Source organism: Stenella coeruleoalba, assembly GCF_951394435.1.
Source record: "Stenella coeruleoalba genome assembly, chromosome: 2".
In the NCBI taxonomy this organism is placed as follows: domain Eukaryota; kingdom Metazoa; phylum Chordata; class Mammalia; order Artiodactyla; family Delphinidae; genus Stenella; species Stenella coeruleoalba.
Genome location: NC_137147.1, coordinates 40,738,152 through 40,762,308, shown reverse-complemented (window position 1 = coordinate 40,762,308; position 24,157 = coordinate 40,738,152). Strand labels below are relative to the sequence as shown.

General features: G+C 36.3%; 1 protein-coding gene across 1 annotated transcript in view; it reads left to right on the top strand.

The window, feature by feature from the left end:
• Positions 1-23,785, top strand: part of LRRC9 (leucine rich repeat containing 9) — a 106,600-nt gene extending 82,815 nt beyond the window's left edge. Inside the window, exons 28-32 of the mRNA XM_079908455.1 lie at positions 9,870-10,087; positions 11,973-12,041; positions 16,838-16,978; positions 21,281-21,425; positions 23,241-23,785. Of these exons, the coding sequence (XP_079764581.1) occupies positions 9,870-10,087; positions 11,973-12,041; positions 16,838-16,978; positions 21,281-21,425; positions 23,241-23,413 (746 nt within the window). The 3' untranslated portion in view covers positions 23,414-23,785. The remainder of the gene's footprint in view (positions 1-9,869; positions 10,088-11,972; positions 12,042-16,837; positions 16,979-21,280; positions 21,426-23,240) is intronic.
• The last annotated feature ends 372 nt before the right edge of the window (positions 23,786-24,157 follow it).

Sequence of the window (24,157 nt, the reverse complement as noted above, 5' to 3'; positions counted from 1 at the left end):
ATTTGATTATCATCCTGTTTTGAAAGCAAATATAAGCATCAACATTAAAACAGATTCATTGACAAAAATATTTCAGTAATCACTAATGGGTTTATCTTGGGCTATTTATATAAATAATGTAAATGTGATATTCTAGAGCTATAGAATATTGCATTCTAGCTCTGACACCAAAACACATGGCATTTTCTATGCAGCATGAATGACATAATGGGGCTAGAGTGGTCTCAGTGGAAAGGGTGAGTCCAAAATGCAGTTTAAAAGAAGTAAATATTAGTACTTAATGACTAGATATACAAGGAAAGAAAAATAGTTCAAGATGTTTGCATGCTTTTATTAAGAGATTGGGCAAAATGAGGTACTAAAGCTAGGGAAAGATTAGTTAGTGTTGTGACAACTTTCAGACATGAAAATGGAAACTTTTTCAAGTTGTAGTACTGCACCACAGGTCAGAACTGGAGATGTATATTTTAGAATTATCCCAGTGGAGGTAACAGGTAAAGTCATAGCATATGTGCTTACTTAGGAAATAAGTATAGAGAAAGAATGAAAAGCCAAAAAGGGATGTGGAGACAAACCCACTACCTCTCAGCAATTCCCTTCCATACCCCACACCCAGTATTAAGAAGGGTGGAATAAGCACCAGCAAAGGAGACATTCACAAAATTTTGAAAGAAAACCAAGAAATACAAACTCTAAATGTCAGGAGAAAAGAGGGTGATTGACCTAAAGTCAAATGATAAAAAGAATGAGGCCTATGAAAAACATACTGGATGTACACAATTGGATTCAACAAAAAAGGAGACCATTAGTAACCTTCAGAGTATCAGATTTGGAAGTGTGGGAAGAGCAAAAGCCAAAGTGAAAATAATATAGAGGGAAGTGGTTGGATAGGCAGTAAAGACAACAAACAGAGGTTGGATGCTCAAGGAACTTGTCCCTGAAAAGAAGGTAAGAGATCAGAAGGTAGCTAGTGAAATTATAAGCATATTTTAAAGGTTTGTAAAGAGGTGAGTTAGGTTAAAGATACTGAACAGGAGGAGATAATTCTAAGGTCAGTCTAAAGAGGGAAGAGGGCAAAAGTTGTAGAGGAGTACACAAATGTAGGCAGTGATAAGATGACGCCATGCCATGGTCTACCAGAGAGTTAATGAACTTACATTTCACATATTGTGTTAAGTTTGCAAGATGGTGGGAAAGGTACAGTCTTTAGGGAAAGGGCAGGGTGGGGCTGTAGGGAAGCAAGTTAGAATCTTAAGGGATAAGGGTCAATTTATCTAAAATATAACTATCTAGTTAAATAAGTGGGAATTGGGAGACCATCAAGATGGCGGAGGAGTAGGATGTGGAGATCACCTTCCTCTTCACAAATACATCAAAAATACATCTGCATGTGGAACACTCCTACAGAACACCTACTGAACGTTGGCAGAAGACCTCAACTTCCCAAGGGCAAGAAATCCCTATGTATCTGGGTGGAACAAAAGAAAAAAGTAAAAACAGAGACAAAAGAATAGGGACGGGACTTCCACATCTGGGAGGGAGCTGTGAAGGAGGAAAAGTTTCCACACAATAGGAAGCCCCTTCACTGGTGGAGACGGTAAATTGTAGACTTCAGGTTTGCTGTCTGAGACTGACTTGTTTCTGATTTTTATGCTTAGTATAGTTTTTAGCACTTGTTATCATTGGTGGATTTGTTTATTGGTTTGGTTGCTCTCTTCTTTTTTTAATTACTTTTTAATTTTTTAATTTTAATAATTTTTAAAAAGTTTTTAAATTTTAATTTAATTTAATTTTTTCTTTCTTTTTTTCTCCCTTTTCTTCTGAGCCATGTGGCTGACAGGGTCTTGATGCTCCAGCCTGATATCAGGCCTGAGCGTCTGTGGTGGGAGAGCTGAGTTAAGGACATTGGCCCACCATAGACCTCCCAGCCCCAAGTAATAACAATTGGCAAGAGCTCTCCCAGAGATCTCTGTCTCAACACTAAGACCTAGCGCCACCCAATGGCTAGCAAGCTCCAGTGCTGGACACCCCATGCCAAAGCAAGACAGGAACACAATCCCACAGATTAGCAGAGAGGCTACCTAAAATCATACTGAATGCACAGACACCCCAAAAACACACCACCGGATGCAGCCCTGCCCACCAGAAAGAAAAGAGCCAGCCCAACCCACCAGAACCCAGGCACCAGTGCCCTCCACCAGGAAGCCTACACAAGCCACTGAACCAACCTTACCCACAGGGGGCAGACACCAAAAACAACAGGAATTACAAACCTGCATCCTGTGAAAAGGAGACCCTAAACACAGAGTTAATCTAAATGGAAAGATAGAAATTTGTCGGATAAGTGACCTGGAAGATAAGAACGGATAAGTGACCTGGAAGATAAAATAGTGGAAATAACTACCACAGAGCAGAAAAAACAAAAAAGAATGAGAAGAATTGAGGACAGTCTCAGAGACCTCAGGGAAAACATTAAATGCACCAACATTCGAATTATAGGGGTCCCAGAAGAAGAGAAAAAAGGGTCTGAGAAAATATTTGAAGAGATTATAGTTGAAGACTTCCCTAACATGGGAAAGGAAATAGTCAATCAAGTCCAGGAATTGCAGAGAGTCCCATACAGGATAAATCCAAGGGGAAACACACCAAGACACATATTAATCAAACTATCAAAAATTAAATACAAATAAAAAATATTAAAGGCAGAATGGGAAAAACAACAAATAACATACAAGGGAATCCCCATAAGGTTAACAGCTGATCTTTCAGCAGAAACTATGCAAGCCAGAAGGGACATGTTTAAAGTGATGAAAGGGAAAAACCTACAACCAAGATTACTCTACCCAGCAAGGATCTCATTCAGATTCAATGGAGAAATTAAAACCTTTACAGACAAGCAAAAGTGAAGAGAATTCAGCACTAACAAACCAGCTTCACAACAAATGCCTAAGGAACTTCTATAGGCAGGAGACACAAGAGAAGGAAAAGACCTACAGTAACAAACCCAAAACAATTAAGCAAATGGGAGTAGGAACATACATACTGAGAATAATCTTAAATGTAAATGGATTGAATGCTCCAACCAAAAGACGTAGACTGGCTGAATGGATACAAAAACAAGACCCATATATATGCTGTCTACAAGACACCCACTTCAGACCTAGGGACACATACAGACTGAAAGTGAGGGGATGGAAAAAGATATTCCATGCAAATGGAAATCAAAAGAAAGCTGGAGTAGCAATTCTCATATCTGACAAAATAGACTTTAAAATAAAGACTATTACAAGAGACAAGGACACTACATAATGATCTAAGGATCAATCCAACAAGAAGATATAACAATTGTAAATATTTATGCACCCAATATAGGAGCACCTCAATACATAAGGCAAATGCTAACAGCCATAAAAAGGGCCATCAACAGTAACACAATCATAGTAGGGGACTTTAACACCCCACTTTCACCAATGGACAGATCATCCAAAATGAAAATAAATATGGAAACACAAGCTTTAAATGACACATTAGACAAGATGGACTTAATTGATATTTATAGGACATTCCATCCAAAAATGACAGAATACAATTTCTTCTCAAGTGCTCATGGAACATTCTCCAGGATAGATCATACCTTGGGCCACAAATCAAGCCTTGGTAAATTTAAGAAAATTGAAATCATATCAAGTATCTTTTCTGACCACAACGCTATGAGACTAGATATCAATTACAGGAAAGAAAATGTAAAAAATACAAACACATGGAGGCTAAACAATACACTACCAAATAATGAAGAGATCACTGAAGAAATCAAAGAGGAAATCAAAAAATACCTAGAAACAAATGACAATGAAAACACAACAACCCAAAACCTATGGGATGCATCAAAAGCAGGTCTAAGAGGGAAGTTTATAGCAATACAATCCTACATCAAGAAACAAGAAAAATCTCAAATAAACAATCTAATCTTACACCTAAAGCAATTAGAGGAAGAAGACCAAAAAAACCCCAAAGTTAGCAGAAGGAAAGAAATCATAAAGATAAGGTCAGAAATGAATGAAAAAGAAGTGAAGGACACAATAGCAAAGATCAATAAAACTAAAAGTTGGTTCTTTTAGAAGATAAACTGAATTGATAAGCCATTAGCCAGACTCTTCAAGAAAAAAAGGGAGAAGACTCAAATCAACAGAATTAGAAATGAAAAAGGAGAAGTAACAACTGACACTGCAGAAATCAAAGAATCATGAGGGATTACTACACGGAACTGTATGCCAAAAAAATGGACAACCTGGAAGAAAGGGACAAATTCTTAGAAAAGCACAACCTTCTGAGACTGAACCAGGAAGAAATAGAAAATATAAGCAGACGAACCACAAGCACTGAAATTGAAACTGTGATTAAAAATCTTCCAACAAACATAAAGCCCAGGACCAGACTGCTTCACAGGCGAATTCTATCAGTTTGGAGAAAAGCTAACACCTATCCTTCTCAAAATCTTCCAAAATATAGCAGAGGGAGGAATGCTCCCAAACTCATTCTACAAGGTCACCATCACCCTGATGCCAAAATCAGACAAAGATGGCACAAAAAAGAAAACTAAAGACCAATATCACTCATGAACATAGATGCAAAAATCCTCAACAAAATACTAGCAAACAGAATCCAACAGCACATTAAAAGGATCATACACCATGATCAAGTGGGGGTGTATCCCAGGGATGCAAGGATTCTTCAATATACGCAAATCAATCAATGTGATACCCCATATTAACAAACTGAAGGATAAAAACCATATGATCATCTCCATAGCTGTAGAAAAAGCTTTCAACAAAATTCAACACCCATTTATGATAAAAACTCTCCAGAAAGCAGGCATAGAGGGAACTTACCTCAACATAATAAAGGCCATATATGATAAACCCACAGCCAACATCATCATCAATGGTGAAAAACTGAAACCATTTCCTCTAAAATCAGGAACAAGACAAGGATCCCACTCTCACCACTATTATTCAACATAGTTTTGGAAGTTTTAGCTACAGCAATCAGAGAATAAAAAGAAATAAAAGGAATCCAAATCAGAGAAGAAGAAGTAAAGCTGTCACTGTTTGCAGATGACATGATACTTTACAGAGAGAATCCTAAAGATGCTACCAGAAAACTAGTAAAGCTAATCAGTGAATCTGGTTAAGTAGCAGGATACAAAATTAATGCACAGAAATCTCTTGCATTCCTATACACTAATGTTGAAAAATATGAAAGAGAAATTAAGGAAACACTCCCATTTACCACTGCAACAAAAAGAATAAAATGCCTAGGAATAAACCTACCTAAGGAGACAAAAGACCTGTATGCAGAAAAGTATAAGACACTGATGAAAGGTATTAAAGATGATACCAACAGGTGGAGAGATATACCATGTTTTGAATTGGAAGAATCAACATTGTGAAAATGACTATACTACCCAAAGCTATTTACAGATTCATTGCAATCCCTATCAAACTACCAAGGGCATTTTTCACAGTACTAGAACAAAAAATTTCACAATTTGTGTGGAAAGACCCCAAATAGCCAAAGCAATCTTGAAAAAGAAAAATGGAGCTCCCTGACTTCAGCCTATACTGTAGATTTTTTGATGATGTCCATACACTACCAAATGTAAAATAACTAGCTAGTGTCTAGCCTTACATTTAGGTCTCTAATCCATTTTGATTTTATTTTTGTGTATGGTGTTAGGAAGTGTTCTAATTTCATTCTTTTACTTATAGCTGTCCAGTTTTCCCAGCACCACTTACTGAACAGGCTGTTTTTTCTCCATTCTTTATTCTTGCCTCCTTTTTCAAAGATAAGGTGACCATATGTGCATGGGTTTATCTCTGGGCTAGTGGAGCTCCCTGACTTCAGCCTATACTGTAGATTTTTTGATGATGTCCATACACTACCAAATGTAAAATAACTAGCTAGTGGGAAGCAGCTGCATCGCACAGGGTGATCAGCTTGGTGCTTTGTGACCACCTAGAGGGGTGGGATAAGGAGGGTGGGAGGGAGGTGCAAGAGGGAGGGGATATGGGGATATATGTATATATATATCTGATTCACTTTGTTGTACAGCAGCAACTTATACTCCAATAAAGATATTAAAGAAAAATGAACTGTTAAGAAGGGAAATAAATAATATCTCATAAGTAAAAAAAATTTTTTTAATTTAGAAGTAAATAAGTGAGAGTTTTCTAACAATGGCAAATTCTACTAGTTAAATATAAGATCCCTGAAATCACATTTAGCACTGTTGTTTTGGAGTTTTCTTTCTTAAATATGTTTAGTGAACATTCTAAAATGAAAAATAGCCAAAAATATGCTACTGTAGACATTATTCAGCACTTAAAGCTATGTCACGTGATTTTTATACCACTGGACTTTATTAAAAGTGACCGTCCAAATACATGATTTCATGAAAGTAATATATTAACACAACTGAGTCATTTTTCTCAGTCTGACTTGAATAGTCTTTTTTTCATTCTTAAGTAAGGCAGTGGTAATGTTTCAAAGTCTGTGATTTAATTCCGTGAGCAATTTTATTGAAGGTTATGATGTTATCAGTTTCTCTAAGGAATAAAACAAAATAAGGTAACTTTCTCATATTTCATCAATTATGAGACACCCACTTTTTATATTTTAACATGTCTTGAAATCAGATTGTATCTTAATTGATGGCATAACATAGTTTACCTAGCCATGTTTTTTTTCCTTAGTATACATAAAATATTGACCTATCTTAACAATCATTGGCATCTTAAGTTCGACCAAATATGTTAAATTACAAAGAGAAGAATTCCAAAAAAGTGGGATCACATGTTCAGTAGTATATTAGTTTGCTAGGACTGCCATAACAAAGTACCACAGCCTGGGTGGCTTAAACAAAAATTTATTTCCTCACAGTTCTGGAGGCCAGAAGTCCAAGATCAAGATATCAGCAGGGTTGGTCACTTCTGAGGGCCTCTCTTCTTGGCTTATAATTGTATTCTGTATCTTCACATGGTCTTCCCTCTGTGTCCTAATCTCCTCTTCACATAAGGACACCAGTGATATTGGATTAGTGATCACCCAATGACCTCATTTAACGTTAGTTACCTCTTTAAAGACCGAAATACAGCCATGTTCTGAGGGGCTAGGGGTTAAGACTTCCACATATTAATTGGGGGGGGACACAATTCAGTCCAGTAACAAAGAGGATAAATAGTGGATGAAAGAATGGCACAGAAGCAGCATTGTAAAAGGTCTAGGGTAGGCCTGGTGTTGCCACTTTTATGTCATTGAGCAAGACAGTTTCTCTGACCCTCAGTTTTCTGATCACTAAAAAAGGATAGGCTTCCCTGGTGGCGCAGTGGTTGAGAGTCCGCCTGCCGATGCTAGGGGACACGGGTTCGTGCCCCGGTCCGGGAAGATCCCACATGCTGCGGAGCGGCTGGGCCCGTGAGCCATGGCCGCTGAGCCGGTGTGTCCGGAGCCTGTGCTCCGCAACGGGAGAGGCCACAACAGTGAGAGGCCCGAATACAGCAAAAAAAAAAGAAAAAAGGATAAAATTTTCCCTGTGCTATTTTAAGAATCGAATAGAAAACACACATAAAAGCATTTGGTCAACTCAAAGGTTCTCTTCTTATATAAGTTATCATTCATACTTATAAAACTATTGATTGCTACAGCTGAGAGAAATCATAGGTTATAATGAAAGGATTGAGGTTTTAATTAACGTAATAAATTCTTAATTTTTTAATGTAGTTGCAGTGCAAAAATATGTTGAGAAAGAAAGAACAGCATAATTAAGGTATATTCTTCCAACCTAACATTACAACAAATTAGTTTATTTTAATAATTAGATATACCTATTTGAATACCTATTAGAATAATAATTAGAATAACCCAGTATACTCAGGAAGTGTATCTTTTTTTTTTTTTTGCTTTTCTAACTACTTCCTGGTGCATTTTGGTCTTTCTTTTTAAGTTGTTTTTGTTTGTTTTTAAAATTAAATTATAGTTGATTTACAATGCTGTGTTAGTTTCTGGTGTACATCAAAGTGATTCAGTTATACATATATATAGTCTTTTTCATATTCTTTTCCATTATGACTTATTATAGGATATTGATAATAAGCACAGTTCCCTGTGCTACACAGTAGTCTCTTGTTGTTTATCCATTCTATATATAATAGTTTGCATCTGCTAGTCCCAAACTCCAGTACATATTTCCCCCACCACCTCTCCCTCTTGGCAACCACAAGTCTGTTCTCTGTCTGTAAGTCTGTTTCTGTTTTGTGGATGGGTTCATTTGTGTCATATTTTAGATTCCACATTGAAGTGATATCATATGGTATTTGTCTTTCTCTTTCTGACTTAATTCGGTTAGTATGATAATCTCTAGGTCCATACGTGTAGCTGCAAATGGCATTATCTCATTCTTTTTTATGGCTGAGTAACATTCCATTGTATCTATGTACCATATCTTCTTTATCCATTTATCTGTTGATGGACATTTAGGTTGCTTCCATGTCTTGGATATTGTAAATAGTGCTGCAGTGAACATTGGGGTGCATGCATCTTTTTGAATTGCTGGATCATATGGCAACTCTATTTTTAGTTTTTTCAGCCACCTCCATATTGTTTTGCATAGTGGCTGCACCAATTTACATTCCCACCAACAGTGTAGGAGGGTTCCCTTTTCTCCACAACCTCTCCAGCATCCCACCCCCCAGATGGTCACAAAGCACCAAGCTGATCTCCCTGTGCTATGCGGCTGCTTCCCACTAGCTATCTATTTTACATTTGGTAGTGTATATATGTCCATGCCACTCTCTCACTTCATCCCAGCTTACCCTTCCCCCTCCCCAAGTCGTTAAGTCCACTCTTTACGTCTGCGTCTTTATTCCTGTCCTGCCCCTAGGTTCTTCAGAACCATTTTTTTAAAATTTAGATTCCATATATATGTGTGAGCGTACGGTATTTGTTTTTCTCTTTCTGACTTACTTCACTCTGTATGACAGATTCTAGGTCCATCCACCACACTACAAATAACTCAGTTTCGTTTCTTTTTATGGCTAATATTCCATTGTACATAGGTGCCACATCTTCTTTATCCATTCATCTGATGGGAATGTAAATTGATACAGCCACTATGGAGAACAGTATGGAGATTCCTTGAAAAACTAAAAATAGAACTACCATATGACCCAGCAGTCCCACTACTGGGCATATACCCTGAGAAAACCATAACTCAAAAAGAGTCATGTACCACAATGTTCATTGCAGCACTATTTACAATAGCCAGGACATGGAAGCAACCTAAGTGTCTATAGACTTTTTAATGACAGCCATTCTGACCAGTGTGAGGTGGTACCTCATTGTAGTTTTGATTTGCATTTCTCTAATAATTAGCAATGTTGAGCATCTTTTCATATACTTCAGCCATCTGTATGTCTTCTTTGGAGAAATGTCTATTTAGGTCCTCTGCCCATTTTTTGATTGGGTTGTTTTTTTGTTATTGAGCTGTATGAGCTAGGAAGCATATCTTCTGCAGCACTTTTATACATCTACTTTTATCAGTATCAACTATTTTAGCACTTAACTGTTGAACAGACAGATTGGGTCAATTCAGTACATTTTGTGCATCATATCTTAAAGGAAAAATTTTGCCAAATATTATTTGATGATGATGCTACCTTCCTATAAATTACATTTCTGTTTCTCCTTGGAAATATGTTCTTTTTAATACTTCACTTCTTAAAGACTCATTTGATAAAAAAATATTTAAATGAAGATAGATAACTTTTATTCAGTTTGGGCTCACTTAACATATCATGAATTATCTTTTTCAGGGAATGAAATCAGTCAAGTTGAAGGGCTTGACAACTTAGAATTCCTTCAGGAATTGGTAGTGGACCATAACCGCATCAGAGCCTTTAATGATAGTGCCTTTGCCAAACCAAGCTCTCTGTTGGCACTTCACCTAGAGGAAAACAGACTACGAGAGCTGAGCAAATTACAACCTTTGGTAAAACTAGAGAAACTCTTCCTAGGATATAATAAAATCCAGGTAACATTATTTATGAGATTTAAAAGACTTAACTCCTTTGAATATAAAGCTTCCAAGCACACCAATGAAAATTTTGCTAGTGTGTTATTTATCATTTATATGACATGTAAATACTCTGGGATGCAGAAATGCTCACCTTGCTGCTAGACTTATAAACCCAACCAACCCACATGCATCTACCTGCAGATCCTCTAAGAGATATTTTTTGTTCCTGACTTCTCTTGGTCCAAGCTATTTGTGCATCTCAATCCTAGACTCCCTCTGCCCCTTTAAACTTAACATACGTACTTGTTCTACCTGACATTTGAATCAACTCCTGATAATGGACTTCGACTTGGCTTTAATAATCCATCTTTCCCCACTCAAGGCTTCCTAAGCTAGCATCCTGCATTTGTTTCACCTGCTCATAATTCAGCCTGTTTCCATTAGGCCACTGCCCCAACTGAGCCTGCCCAAACTCTCTTCTGAGATAGTATGCAGATAAGAGGGTTGAAGGTATTTCTCCTAACATTTCTCTCAGTGTTTTGCTGATGATCAGTTAGCCCTCCTTTTACCAATTTTGATATTTCTGCCCATACCTCTAAGACAATCTTGAAGACAAACTGAACTGTATACTGCCCTGCAAGGGCAGGGACCATGTCTTTCTTGCCCACATTTGTATTAGTATATAGCAAAGCATCTGGTACATAGTAGATACATGATCAATACTTGTTAGTGGCTCTTCTTGCTGGAGTTCAGGAAGCCTTTTCTGGAGTGATATAAAAGCCTGTTCAAGGCTACAAGGAAATCATGATCAGTGCCCCTTTCTACACAGCAACTAGTAAATACATATACAGAGAAAATTACATACAACTCACACATCAAGGGTCAAACAACATTCATCTGAGAAAAAGCCTGCCAAAACTGGCAATGGTTCTTCCAAAGCTTTATCCAGAAGAAATCTAAATTAGGATAATTGCTATCCTATAGGAACTCTTTCCAGTGATAGCAACTGAGCTAACACAAAGAATATGTCAAATCAGACTTACTTGAATCTGAGACCTTACCCAGTATCAAGCCTTACTAATAATTTCAAGGATACACAGGGTCTGGGGCATTCCTGTGGCTTCTCAAATTCCACTTCCAAGTGATCTAAAATAGGTCTAAATATTTTTATAGTTACTAGATGAATTGGCTAAACCCACTAGTCATCCCAAATAAGAAGAGGAGCATATCAATAACTTTGTTTTATTACTATGAACTAGCAACAACCTGAAGCTGATCTTGTTGCCTAAATTTTGTCAGCAATAGCATTTTAGAAATAACTTTGCAGAAACTAAAATGTATTTGCAAACTTTCACCAATGTTAAATAGATAATAATAAATAATCCCATCCAGTAGCAAAGGCAAGTCATTCAACTAGAGAAATAGTTTTTCAACTATATACATTACCATCAAATATATCAGTATTAAGTCCATTCAATATGACATGCTCCTTCATGGTTAAGGTTGTGTTTGATATGCACCGTTGAAATTGTTTAGACTAGATTCACCTCCTTTTCTACACATCTAGGTCAGTCCTCTTGGGAATTAACCAAATATAATCTGAGTTTTAGAATAGATCATAAGTCTTCTGAAAAAAATATGGTCTTTCCTAGTAAGCGCTGCTGTATGGCCTGTTTCCCATGTTAGCTTGTCATCTTTACCCAGTCATGTATTTGGAATCAATAGTACACAGATCTGTCTTTAATCAACAATACAGAATATTGTCAATCAAGCTCACTTCAGAAGATTCAATCATGAACTCGTTGCAATCCAACACTTACATATAATTACCTCAAATCAGCATATATTTAAAGATGTTGGGTCTAACCAAATAATAACTTACTGCTTAATTTTTTAATAGGATATGGCAGAACTGGAAAAACTTGATGGTATCTCTTCCCTCAGAGAGCTTACAGTTTATGGCAATCCAGTGAGTGTGTTATTTTTCTAATTTATTAGTTAATTTATTTTAAATATAATTTATAGTTGTATATAACTTATTTTTATATAATGTGAGAAAAGATTTAATTTTATCTGTTTCCATATGCATAAACAGTTATCCAAGCACAATTTATTGACTAGCGTCTTCTTCCAACTGATTACAATATAAACTGTCATTGTCATATACAAGAGGGTCTACTTCTTGGTTCTACTTTGTATTCATTGGCCTATTTGTCAATCCCTATAACATTACACTGTGTTAATCACTAAAGTTTTACATTAAGTCTTGATGTCCAGTAGAGTAAGCACCTCTAATTTTCCTTGTCTTCCACCTTCTCTTTTTTTTTCTTCACTGTCTTGGCTATCCCTGGCCCTTTACACTTCCTATGAGTTTCAGTAAACAGCTTCTCAAGTTATATGAGAATCTTGTTGATATTTTAATTGGAATTGCACTGAATTTATATATTAATTTTGGGAAAAATTTGCCACCTTTCCCGTTGGAGTCTTCGAAGGGATCAAATAAGTAGCATCCTTACTCACCTAACATTTGAACGAATTGAGAAATATGACAGTGGCAGATAGAGAGCTGAGAATATTTTGCTTAGCTTAGTGAGAAAGCCAAATGGGCCTGCTAACAGATGCCAAAAGTAAGTCATGATGACCCAGTAGCAGGAAATACTTTACTGAGGCCTTTTCACATGGGAGGAGAGCTTCTCCTGGAGGAGCAGAAGGCATTCTCCCAGCAATAAGCTCCTTCTCAAGAGGAAAGACAGGAGCTAAACATACCCAGTTTAATCTTCCCAGATTGGGACTTCCCTGGTGGCGCAGTGGTTAAGAATCTACCTGCCAATGCAGGGGACACGGGTTCGAGCCCTGGTCCAGGAAGATCCCACATGCCGCAGAGCAACTAAGCCCATGTACCACAACTACTGAAGCCCATGCACCTAGAGCCTGTGCTCCACAACAAGAGAAGCCACTGCAATGAGAAGCCCGCGCACTGCAACGAAGGGTAGCCCCCGCTTGCCACAACTAGAGAAAGCCCGTGTGCAGCAGCAAAGACCCAATGCAGCCAAAAATAAATAAAATAAATAGGGCTTCCCTGGTGGCGCAGTGGTTGAGAGTCCGCCTGCCGATGCAGGGGACACGGGTTCGTGCCCCGGTCTGGGAAGATCCTACATGCCGTGGAGCGGCTGTGCCCGTGAGCCATGGCCGCTGAGCCTGCGCGTCCGGAGCCTGTTGCTCTGCAACGGGAGAGGCCACACAGGGAGAGGCCCGCGTACCGCAAAAACAAAACAAAACAAAACAAAACAAAAAAACCCCACAACAACATAAATAAATAAATTTATTTTTAAAAAAATCTTCCCAGATTTATCAGTTAAGTCGCTCTCCTTCCCCGAGTGAAGGAGTGAAGGGACTGAGAGAGCCAGTAGTGCCACATCATAGAGCTATTTCCACCAAGAAAGAAATACAATAAGCAGTCTCCTGTAATATTTATAGCATTGAGCCTTCTCTTTCACAAACACAAATATCGCTGTGTTTATTTTATGTCCTTCAATAAAGGTTTGTGATTTTCTCCTAAAGGTTTTAATCATCTTTCGTTAGATTTATTCTGTTGTTTTTTGTTTTGTTTTGTTTTGTTTTTGCGGTACGCGGGCCTCTCACTGTTGTGGCCTCTCCCATTGCGGAGTACAGGCTCTGGACGCACAGGCTCAGCGGCCATGGCTTATGGGCCTAGCCGCTCCGCGGCATGTGGGATCTTCCTGGACCGGGGCACGAACCTGTGTCCCCTGCATCGGCAGGCAGATTCTCAACCACTGTGCCACCAGGGAAGCCCTATTCTGTTGTTTTAATAGCTGTTTTAAACAATATCTTTTTTATATTTTTCTAGTTGTTTGTTGCTAAAGTATAGAAATTCTGATTTTTGCATATTACTCTTTATCCAGGAAGCTTGCTGAACTCTCTTTTAAATTCTAATGGATTGTAAATTTTGTTGGATTTTCTCTGTAGACAATCATAGTATCTACAAATAATGACTCTTTCTTTCCAATCCTTATGGTTTTATTTCCTTTACTTCTGTCAGTGTGCTGACTAGGACTTCTAGTACAGTGCTGAATAGACACACTGATAGTTACTGACCTCAAAAGAATGCTTCTAAATTGTCACTATTAAATATGTTTGCTGTAGGTTATGGGTAGATAACCTTCAACATTTTAAGGCAGTTCCTTTCTAATTCCAGTTTACTACTTGTTTTTATCAGGAATGGACACTGGATTTTAACTAATTGGAAATATAGTATTTCTCTTTAATCTGTTAATATGCAAATTATATTAATAGATTCTGGTGCTAAACCATCCTTAAATTCTTGGGATGAATACTACTTGGTCATCTTTTATACTTTATTGGATTCAATTTGCTAAAATTTCATGTAGCATATCTCTATGGAAATAAGTAAAATTATTCTGTAATTTTACTTTATTATACTATTCTTTTCAAGTTCATCAAGGCTGTTCTTGCCTCATAAAATTAATTGGGGAGTTCTCCCTCTTTTTCTAGTCTATGAATTAATTTATATAAAAGAAGACTTGTGTGTTCCTTGAAGGATAATTAGATCCTGTCTCTAAAACCATGTGAACTTAATATTTTTTGAAGTTAGATTTTAAACTACTTATTCAAATCCTTTAATTGATATATATTATCTAGCCATTTTCTATTAAACTGATAAGAACAGATACTACACTTGTTCTTAACAAAAAGGCAAGAAGCAATTTCTATTTATTCAAAAGTCAATATTGAGAACTTATATTTTTCAATAAAATTGTCCTTTTATCTAAATTTTAAATGCACTTCCATCATAATACTTTCATGAATTTTAAAAATCTCTACTATATCTGTGTTTTGTCACCTTTTTTATATCTAAATTTGTTGGTGTTTTTTTGCTTTTTCTCTTTTATTCTTGATGAGTCTTACTAAAGGTTTGTCTATCATATTAATCTCTTCAAATAACCATATTTTGGTTTTATCAAGTGTAATTTTTCTTTTTTGTTCATTAATTTCTACCCTTTACCTTTAGTTTCTTGGAATTTACTTTTTTAAAATATTCTGGAGTAGAATGCCTAGCTCATTAATTTTTAATATTTCTTCTAAATGAATAAATTTTAGGTTACAAAATACTGCTTTAGCAATAGCCTAAAAGTTTTGATATGTTGTGTTTTTCCTGCTATTTCTTAGAATCTACTTTACAGGGACTTCCCTGGTGGTCCAGTGGTTAAGATTTTGCCCTCCAATGCAGCGGGTGTGGATTTGATCCCTGGTCAGGGAGCTAGGATCCCACATGCCTTGCAGCCACAAAACCAAAACATGAAACAGAAGCAATATTATAACGAATTCAATAGACTTTTAAAAAAATGGTCCACATCAAAAAAAAAATCTTAGAATCTACTTTACAAAAGATTTCTTCTTTAATCTGTGAATTATTGAGGATTATGTGTGTTAATTTCAAACCTATTAGGTATTTTTAGCTATCTCGTTATTATTTATTTCTAGTGTTATTACATTTTAATCAGAAGAGACAGTCTATACATTCTTTCGTTTTATGAAACTGGCTTTGTGGCCTTGAATGTGCTCATTTTTTTAACTCAATTTACGGCTTAGAGATCCCTCTCCATTAATGTATATGTATCTACTACATTTTTAAAAAATAGTTTATTCCCCTCTGATGATAATCTTTCTTTCTTTCTTTTGTTATCACAAACAGTGCTGCATACTTCTTCTGTGTTGTCAGTACCCCAGATCATCCCTATATTCGGAGATTTGCTAAAAGTCAAGGGACTCAGCATATAGCTATACTCATGGCTAAGATTTATTACTGTGACGTAATGAGGATACACAGCCAAGTGATGAAGGAAAAACACATGGGCAGAGTCTGGAGGAATCCATGTGCAGGCTTCCTTATGCTCTTTCCCTCACATGAGGGGATCACAGTGTGCACTCTTCACACACCAACAAAAATGCAGCAACAAATGTGTTATATTTCTGCCCAGGAAATCCCATTAGACTTAATAGCATTCAAGGGTTTTTTTGGAAGCTGGTCATGTAGGTACCCTGTGCCAATCACATACCAAAATTCCAGACTCCCAGAAGGAGAGCAGGTTGAACATGAATCCTATTGTTTGTATAAGCAGTCTAGGCATAGTGAACTACCCTTATCAGTTAAGGAATGGTGGGAGAGCTTCCAAAATCCAAGTACCAAACTCTTGTCAAGAGCTCCTTGCAAACAGATCCTTCTAAAGATAACAGCCTCAAGCCTACTATGTTAACACTTTCTACACACTCTCTTATGTACTTATGCAAGTATTTTTATAGTAGGTTAATACTATGAAGTGATGGATCATATAGTTCAATAGATGTGTATTGAATTAAACTGCATAGTGTCTATGGGAAATTATCATACAAGTTTCAAACTAATTACTTATAAGTGAACTTTTATAATATAATCCTATTCATGAGTTGGGATTGCCTGTAGTTAATGAACAATATCATATACTCTAAAAAGACATTAAATCTCCAAGTGGTAGCCTTGTTTAAAAAAAAAAAAAACTTCTCATCTTCATTTGGCATAACAGGGAATTGAGGAATCTTTCAATAAGGGAATTCGTATTTATATCATTTAATACTACAAATTAGCTATTACATGTGATCTCTGCTGTCTATGCTTCTCTATAAAGGTTAATCTTTGAAATAAAAAGTTTTTTTAAGGAATGAATTGTTATTTTTAACTTTATTCAGATTTGTAGAAAAATGCTACATCGCCACGTGCTTATATTTCGACTGCCTAACTTACAGATGTTAGATGGAATCCCTGTGAATTCAGATGATAGGGCAAAAGCTGAATTTCACTTCTCTGAACCACAAGCAAAGAAAAATTTGGTAATAATTCTATTATTTACACTTTTTCTTTTAAAATACATAAATTATTAGTAGATGAACATTCTGTCATGAGTTTTTACGTAATGTTTAAACCTGATGTATGATGTTTTTCTAGATAATTTTAGTATGTATTTGGTGATTACTGTCAAAAGCAGCTTGATCTGGTGAATAGAGCATATACACATAGAAGCTAGGAAAGCTCCTTATTCAAAAAACATACTTTGACATAAAGCAAATTATTTTAAACTGTGCCTCTTGTTCCATATGTCAGATAATGCTAGAAGGTAAGAAACTGTAACGTATCACTCTTATAAACAGTGACTAACAATAAAACTCTCTCCACTTAGGAGATAGAAAGGGAAGGAAGGAATAATGACCTCAAACTCTCTGGACTGTGTAGTTCATCTAACAAGGGAGGTGTGTGCCTCTTTTCTTGTATATTGGCAGAATAATTGGGCCTTTTGCCTATGAACCCTAGTAGGGTATCTGAGCATGACAGGGAAGAGGTTAGAGAGAGAAGCCACAAAAGCATATAATTTGGAAATTCTATCATTGACCACCAGGATTTTTCATAACTATCTTAAAAGACTAAATTTAACACAGAAAAGCTATGGTTTTTGAACAAAGAAGTAACACTATTAGAGCTGTGCCTTTGCAAGGTTTAAGGAAGAAGGAGCTGGAGGCAGAGAAACCAGCTAAGAGGCTTTTAGAATAATCCAAGAGAGATTATGAAAACCTGGACTAAGGTGGGGCAGTGAGAGTGTAAATGAACCTCTACTGTCAGTGAAAGCAAGAGAGCAAGGGCATTAGTCAGTGAACAAAGATTACTTTTAAAAGTTGAGTTGAAGAGGAAAGCGATAAGACTACTGTAGATGCTTTCATTTATCTCACTGGCTTACCCAACACTCTCCACTCCCTTTGTAAAACAAACTAACGAGTTCCCAGAGCACATTGAACGTTTGATACTAGTAGGCTACTCTCTAAGCTCACTTCTGCCTTCAGCAATTGATTCACATATTTATTGAGTGGGCTGTGTTTTTTCAAAAACTTATAACTTTTATTTTAAATAAACAGATACACAAGTACAAATTTTAAATTATTATTTCTATGTTTCTATGAAAGCCAAATGGGATTCTTTGTAAAGTCTGGAAAAAGGTCAATTACACAAACCACAAATAATTGATTACACATACACAAATAATATCAAATTAGGTTGGGAGGAAAAAAACCTGCAAAATAAGGAAGAAAATTATAAAAATTCAGACTAATATGTGGGAAAATTTCTTTAAATCTAGACAGTTTCTTGTATTCAAATTTTCTCCACATGTTGTTGAAGTCTTGCTACTTTAACGAAACCAAAACTGGAAATTGTAGGTAAAGCCCTTAAGGGTGGATTTATCAATCAGATAAAATACCAGTCAAGGGACTCTTTCTTAAAGAAAAGGCCTTGACCCTTCATCAAAAGATGTGTGGGCACATGTACTTTTATGTTTTAAAATTTTTTTTAAGAATTATAAAAAGAATTATAGATCTAATTCTTATTATTCCCTGACTTTTTAAAATTAACCAAGGGGATTCTATTATGGGTCAAAATAGCTATAGAGACCTGTGAAACTTAGAGCTGTACAATGTTAATAAAGATTATCTAAAAAAAAAAAAGATTATCTAGATTAGGCAGAGGAAATTGGTTCATTCATGGGTTATATTTACAAATGTTTTTCTAAAAACTATGCTTTGTGAAAAAAAGCTTAGCTACTAATCTGTATAACTAAGAGACAGCACCATCTAATGTCATCTACCTAATTATTGTCACAGTCTCTAGTCTTTAAAAAGAGAATAATTAAAAGTTAGTTCAATGATTTATGCCTCCTTTCCCTTTCTCTCTTATATTCCATGAGCAAGTCACTTCTTGCTTCCAGAAGTGGAAAACTAAAGGAAACTTTAGTCTCTTATTGCTGTTGTAACAAATTACCTCAAATTTGGTGTCTTGAAACAACACAAATTTATTATCTTACAATTCTGGAGGTCGTAAGTCCAAAAAATCAGTCTTACAGAGCTAAAATCACAAGTATCGGCAGGGCTGCATACCTTCTAGGAGAGAATTTGTTCCTTGCCTTTCAAACTTCTAGAGGCTATCTGCATTCCTTGGCTCATGGCCCTCTTCCAGCAATGGCATCACTTTGACCTCTGCTTCCATCATTACATCTTCTCTCACACTGACCCTCCCTGCCTCCCTCTTATAAGGACCCTTGTGATTGTATTGGGCCCACCTAGATAATCCAGGATATTCTCCCCATCTCAAAATCCTTAATTTAATTATGCCTGTAAAGTCCTTTTTTGCCACGTAAAGCATTCACAGGTTTTAGAGATTAGGATGTGGACATCTTGGGGGGCGGCATTATTCTGTCTATCATACCACAAATGTGAGGCCTCCAGTGAGAGACCTATACATTTGATAAATTCTATTTTAAGGTAATGTTGGCTACATTTTAAAAATTCCATATAACTTCATAAATACTCACTAAATTCCATATAAAGAAATCACTTACAGCAACTTTAAAGATCCCAATTTCCATACATATTTTTTAATTAGTTTCATATAGCAAAAAAAGTACATAAACTCAAATTGTAGTCAATGATGGATGATTATTTCACTAAAGGTTTTGCTTGTTGGCTATTCTTTTCTATTTCTCATATAGTGAACTAAGATTTTTCCAATTCTGTACTACCATGTCGTCTTCAGTGATTCTAGATACCTATTCTTGCCATTCAAATCGGTGCCGTACATAAGAATTTAATTACCTTTCCATTTACTCTATATGTAAATACTTTATTTAAAAATTGGGTTTTAAAGAATTCATCTATATATGGTTAGTAAAATAAAGGGGGTATTTGAAGTCTTTATTTCAGAGAAATCTATTTTAAGATGCAATAATAATTTTTATTTTCCTGGCCAGAAAAAAATTGAGCTATTCATTTAGCTGTTCAGAAGACACAAGAACAGAATACTTTTCAAGTTTCACCGGTTCAGTCTAATGTATTTTTCTTTGTTTTAGTTGCTGCTGTTCTTTCTTTTTAACAGCAAATAAAGAGGAAATAAATGAAATCTAAAGTTGTCCTTTAAACCAGAACATTTTGGTGCTCTTGTTTCAGAAGAAAATTTGACAATATTCTAGTTTAATGATGGGAAGAAACTCCTATGAAGGAATTAGGGAATTTGGGATCAGCTTTAGTAAAAGGCCTGATAGGGCTTCCCTGGTGGCGCAGTGGTTGAGAGTCCGCCTGCCGATGCAGGGGATGCAGGGGACACGGTTCGTGCCCCGGTCCGGGAAGATCCCACATGCCGCGGAGCGGCTGGGCCCGTGAGCCATGGCCGTTGAGCCGGCGCGTCTGGAGCCTGTTCTCCGCGGCGGGAGAGGCCACATTGGTGAGAGGCCCGCGTACCGCAAAAAAAAAAAAAAAAAAAAAAAAAAAAAAGGCCTGATAACTTAGTGCTCATTACGAAGCTGCATTTTGGTTACGTTTACTGAAATATGAGGGAAATGGGTAATTTTACACAAATGGCAAAAGCCTGTATCTCTAAATAAATTAAAACATATATTCAGAATTCATATTTTTTAAAGTATAAACAAGGTCAGTCTTACTAAAGACAGAGCAGGCATAAATTTCTAGGGAAACCAAGAGTCTCCAGCCTAAAATACTTCTCTCCTCCATTTGCTGATTCCTGAAAATCTTTTAAAAGCCTCTTAATTCTCAACTAACATAAAATGTAAACACTGTTTAGAGAGTTAGCACACTCATTAAAAGTGATTGTTATAAGATGCTTTTCTTAGTCCCCATTTTATTTACTTGTTTGTTCTTGAAAAACTAATTAACTGCAAGACACCTGGTGAGGTAATGTGAGGAACACAAAGATGTGGAAGATACAACTCTTACCATCTAGAAATTCCTGTTCAGAAAAAAAGAAAAGATATCACAAAGGGGTAAAGGCTTAATTTTCTTAATTCTACACTTACCTTGTTAAGACTCTTTGGAATGGGGAGGTGCCATCACCCTAGACTGTTGTAATGAGTACAATGCAGTCTGAAAAAAACAGAACATAAGGTTCTGAGGGGGTTTAAGGGCCCAAAAATCTGTCTGTTTCACAGTTTTTGCCTCATACAAACTCTGAGTTTAGGGAAGCATATAATTTCTGACCTAAAAAATTTTAAGGTGATTATCAAGTGGGGCTTGTGGTAAGGCTAAGACTACTGATCTGAGTTTTTGAGATAAGGCATTCTTAACTTTTCTTTTATTATGTAGTCTATTCCTGTTACCAACTCTCCTGTGGATGGTGGATCGTTTGGCCAAGTGAAAGCTCCTCCCATAAAGATAACAAATGTAATTCGGCCTGGTGGATTTGGCCATTACTTGGGATCTGACTTCACTTTAACTCCTGAAGTTGAAGGTATTTTGACAGTTTCTGAGTGAATGTAAAAAAGCAAAAACACTTCATTTGAAACAAAAATCTCACTTTGATTTCTAATACTACTTAAAATTGCATATTTTACATTTCCTAAAATTGAATGTTTGTTCAAGTTTCATGTGACCATTCTGATTTCAAAGAATCTACAGTATTTTTTTATTTTTTTATTTTTGTGGTACGCGGGCCTCTGACGTTGGGGCCTCTCCCGTTGCGGAGCACAGGCTCCGGACGCGCAGGCTCAGCCGCCATGGCTCACGGGCCTAGCCACTCCGCAGCACGTGGGATCTTCCCGTACCGGGGCATGAACCCGTGTCCCCTGCATCGGCAGGCGGACTCTCAACCACTGCGCCACCAGGGAAGCCCTATATAGTATTTTTTGGTTCTACTCAACTACTAATATGTTGTAACTACACATTTGCTTGCAATTTGAACTTTGTGATACTTGCACAATTGTTCTTGACATTTCTTTTCAAAGCTTTTATTACATTTTGTGTATTTCATAGCAAACGACTACTAAAACCTGTAGTACATCCTGCTAAAAGTAGAAATCAGAGGTTTAAAAATATTGGTAACAACAGACTCTTGGGGTTCAAAGGGTATCTTACAGAGAGAAGATCAAACTTCATCCTTGAAACCACAATATTATTTTATATATTCATGAAGCTATTAGTAGGGAAGTGTTTCAAGAGGTAGCTCTCTAAAGGAAGGGAGTATATTAAAAGGACAAGGCATGGAAATGTTTCGTTCTATTATATACATTTTCATTCAGACTTAGATCATGCCTTTTCTCTAATTCCAGATCTTCACTGGCTACCATTTTGGTGAAATTGGGGGTAGCTACTCTTTCCCTGAGGGCTCACCTCTTCCATTCTTTCTAACATCCCACTTTGCCTCAGACTACTGTTAGACAATAAAACTGAACATCACAATAATAATAAAATGATCTAAAAGCCTACTAAGAATATGCAATTTTTTTAAAGGAAACTCAGTTAAAATAAATTCAACATAATTTACTCTAAGATGTTATTTTTTGTTTAACTTATTTTTCATACTTCTACCTACTTATGGCTTCAAGATTTTAATCATAGTGAGAAATTTAATGCTTTTGTCCAGTAGATAGAACTATCAGTAAAACTAGACATACCAAATTGTTATTAGCCTCTTTAATAGTACAGTGTCATCACTGTCATCTTCAGGAATGTCTTCAATATCTTTGGGGGGGGCATTAGTTCAACCCTGGATTCATTTCCATAAGTTTCTTCTCAGATATCTTTAAGATTCATTATGCAACTACTTTTTTAGGATTTTCTGGAAAAGTCCTATTTCTTTCCTATTTTCTGACTGTGTTGCCCCAATTTTTGTTTTGAAAAGTATGGTCATTTTATTGATACATTTATTATAGCACACAGCTCTGGATATTTATATTTTTAAAAATTACCGGGAGGGTGGGAGGGAGGGAGACGCAAGAGGGAAGAGATATGGGAACATATGTATATGTATAACTGATTCACTTTGTTATAAAGCAGAAACTAACACACCTTGTAAAGCAATTATACCCCAATAAAGATGTTAAAAAAAAAAAAATTACCAAGAAGGTATCAAACTGATCCACTACTGATCCACTAGCTCAGAAAAATTTAAGCAGCATTAAGTGCTAGAAATATAGTCCGATTTTTATTTTTATTTAAAAATTTTAATTCATGTTATGAAATATGTATAGCACACAGTCAACTGAAGGACAACCAAACCTTATTAATTTATTAATGCTTTTCATTGTTTCATAATTCCTAATTTCAGACAAAAAAGACAAGAATGCAGGGATTCTAACAAGTAATCCTCAGAGCATCCATGCAGAAATAGCTTTTCAGCAACTCGGAGGGACAAATCTCTCTCCATCTCTTTTATCACATCAGAATATGGCATCTCCAAGTGCAGAAATATACCAGAGCAACCAAGATGAGGGAAGGTAAAGCTTTTCTGTGTTTTAATATCACTTGTCATCATTAAAAAAAAAAAAAAAAAACTTCCCCAATTTGCTTGTCATCTATAGAAATAGGAAACTATTAATTGGGAACTACTATTATGGGAACTACTTTTAATTGTATTCTCTCCCAAGTCACTTCTAATCACTGAATATGCAAAGCAGTTCACTTACATTTTGAACAACAGATAAATTCAACTCTGAAATCACAAAGGCTGAGAATTATGTAAATTTTTCAAGCTTCTTATAATTCCCAGTTGCCCTTCCTCCAATTTGGATCCTAGCCCTAGAGGCCAGCTGAAGGCCTAAGAACATGCTACTTCTCATTAAGAATTCACTCTGCTGCTCAACACCTGTCCACCCAGATTTCCAGTTAATACCTGTCCTCTAGCTTCTTTGTAGCCAATCTCTGCAGCGTCTATTAGAGTGACCTAGCAGCAAATCTAGCTTAAGCCTGGTTCTTGCTGTACTAACTTCCCTGCTATAATCAGTCGTGTCCCACTGAGAATATATTTAGTGAGTGTAATATACTGATACCATATTTTGGTATCAATGGTTTATCCTCATGATGACCTGATTTATAGATAGCCAAAAATAGGATATTATTCTTTCTTGTGTTGTCTTTTTGAAATTGTACACATATAAAATACAAAAATTATTTACTGCAGAATTACCTTAAGTGAGCTGATCCATTAAGAAATTGTCACCATTACTTGACTCATAAATATTTTGT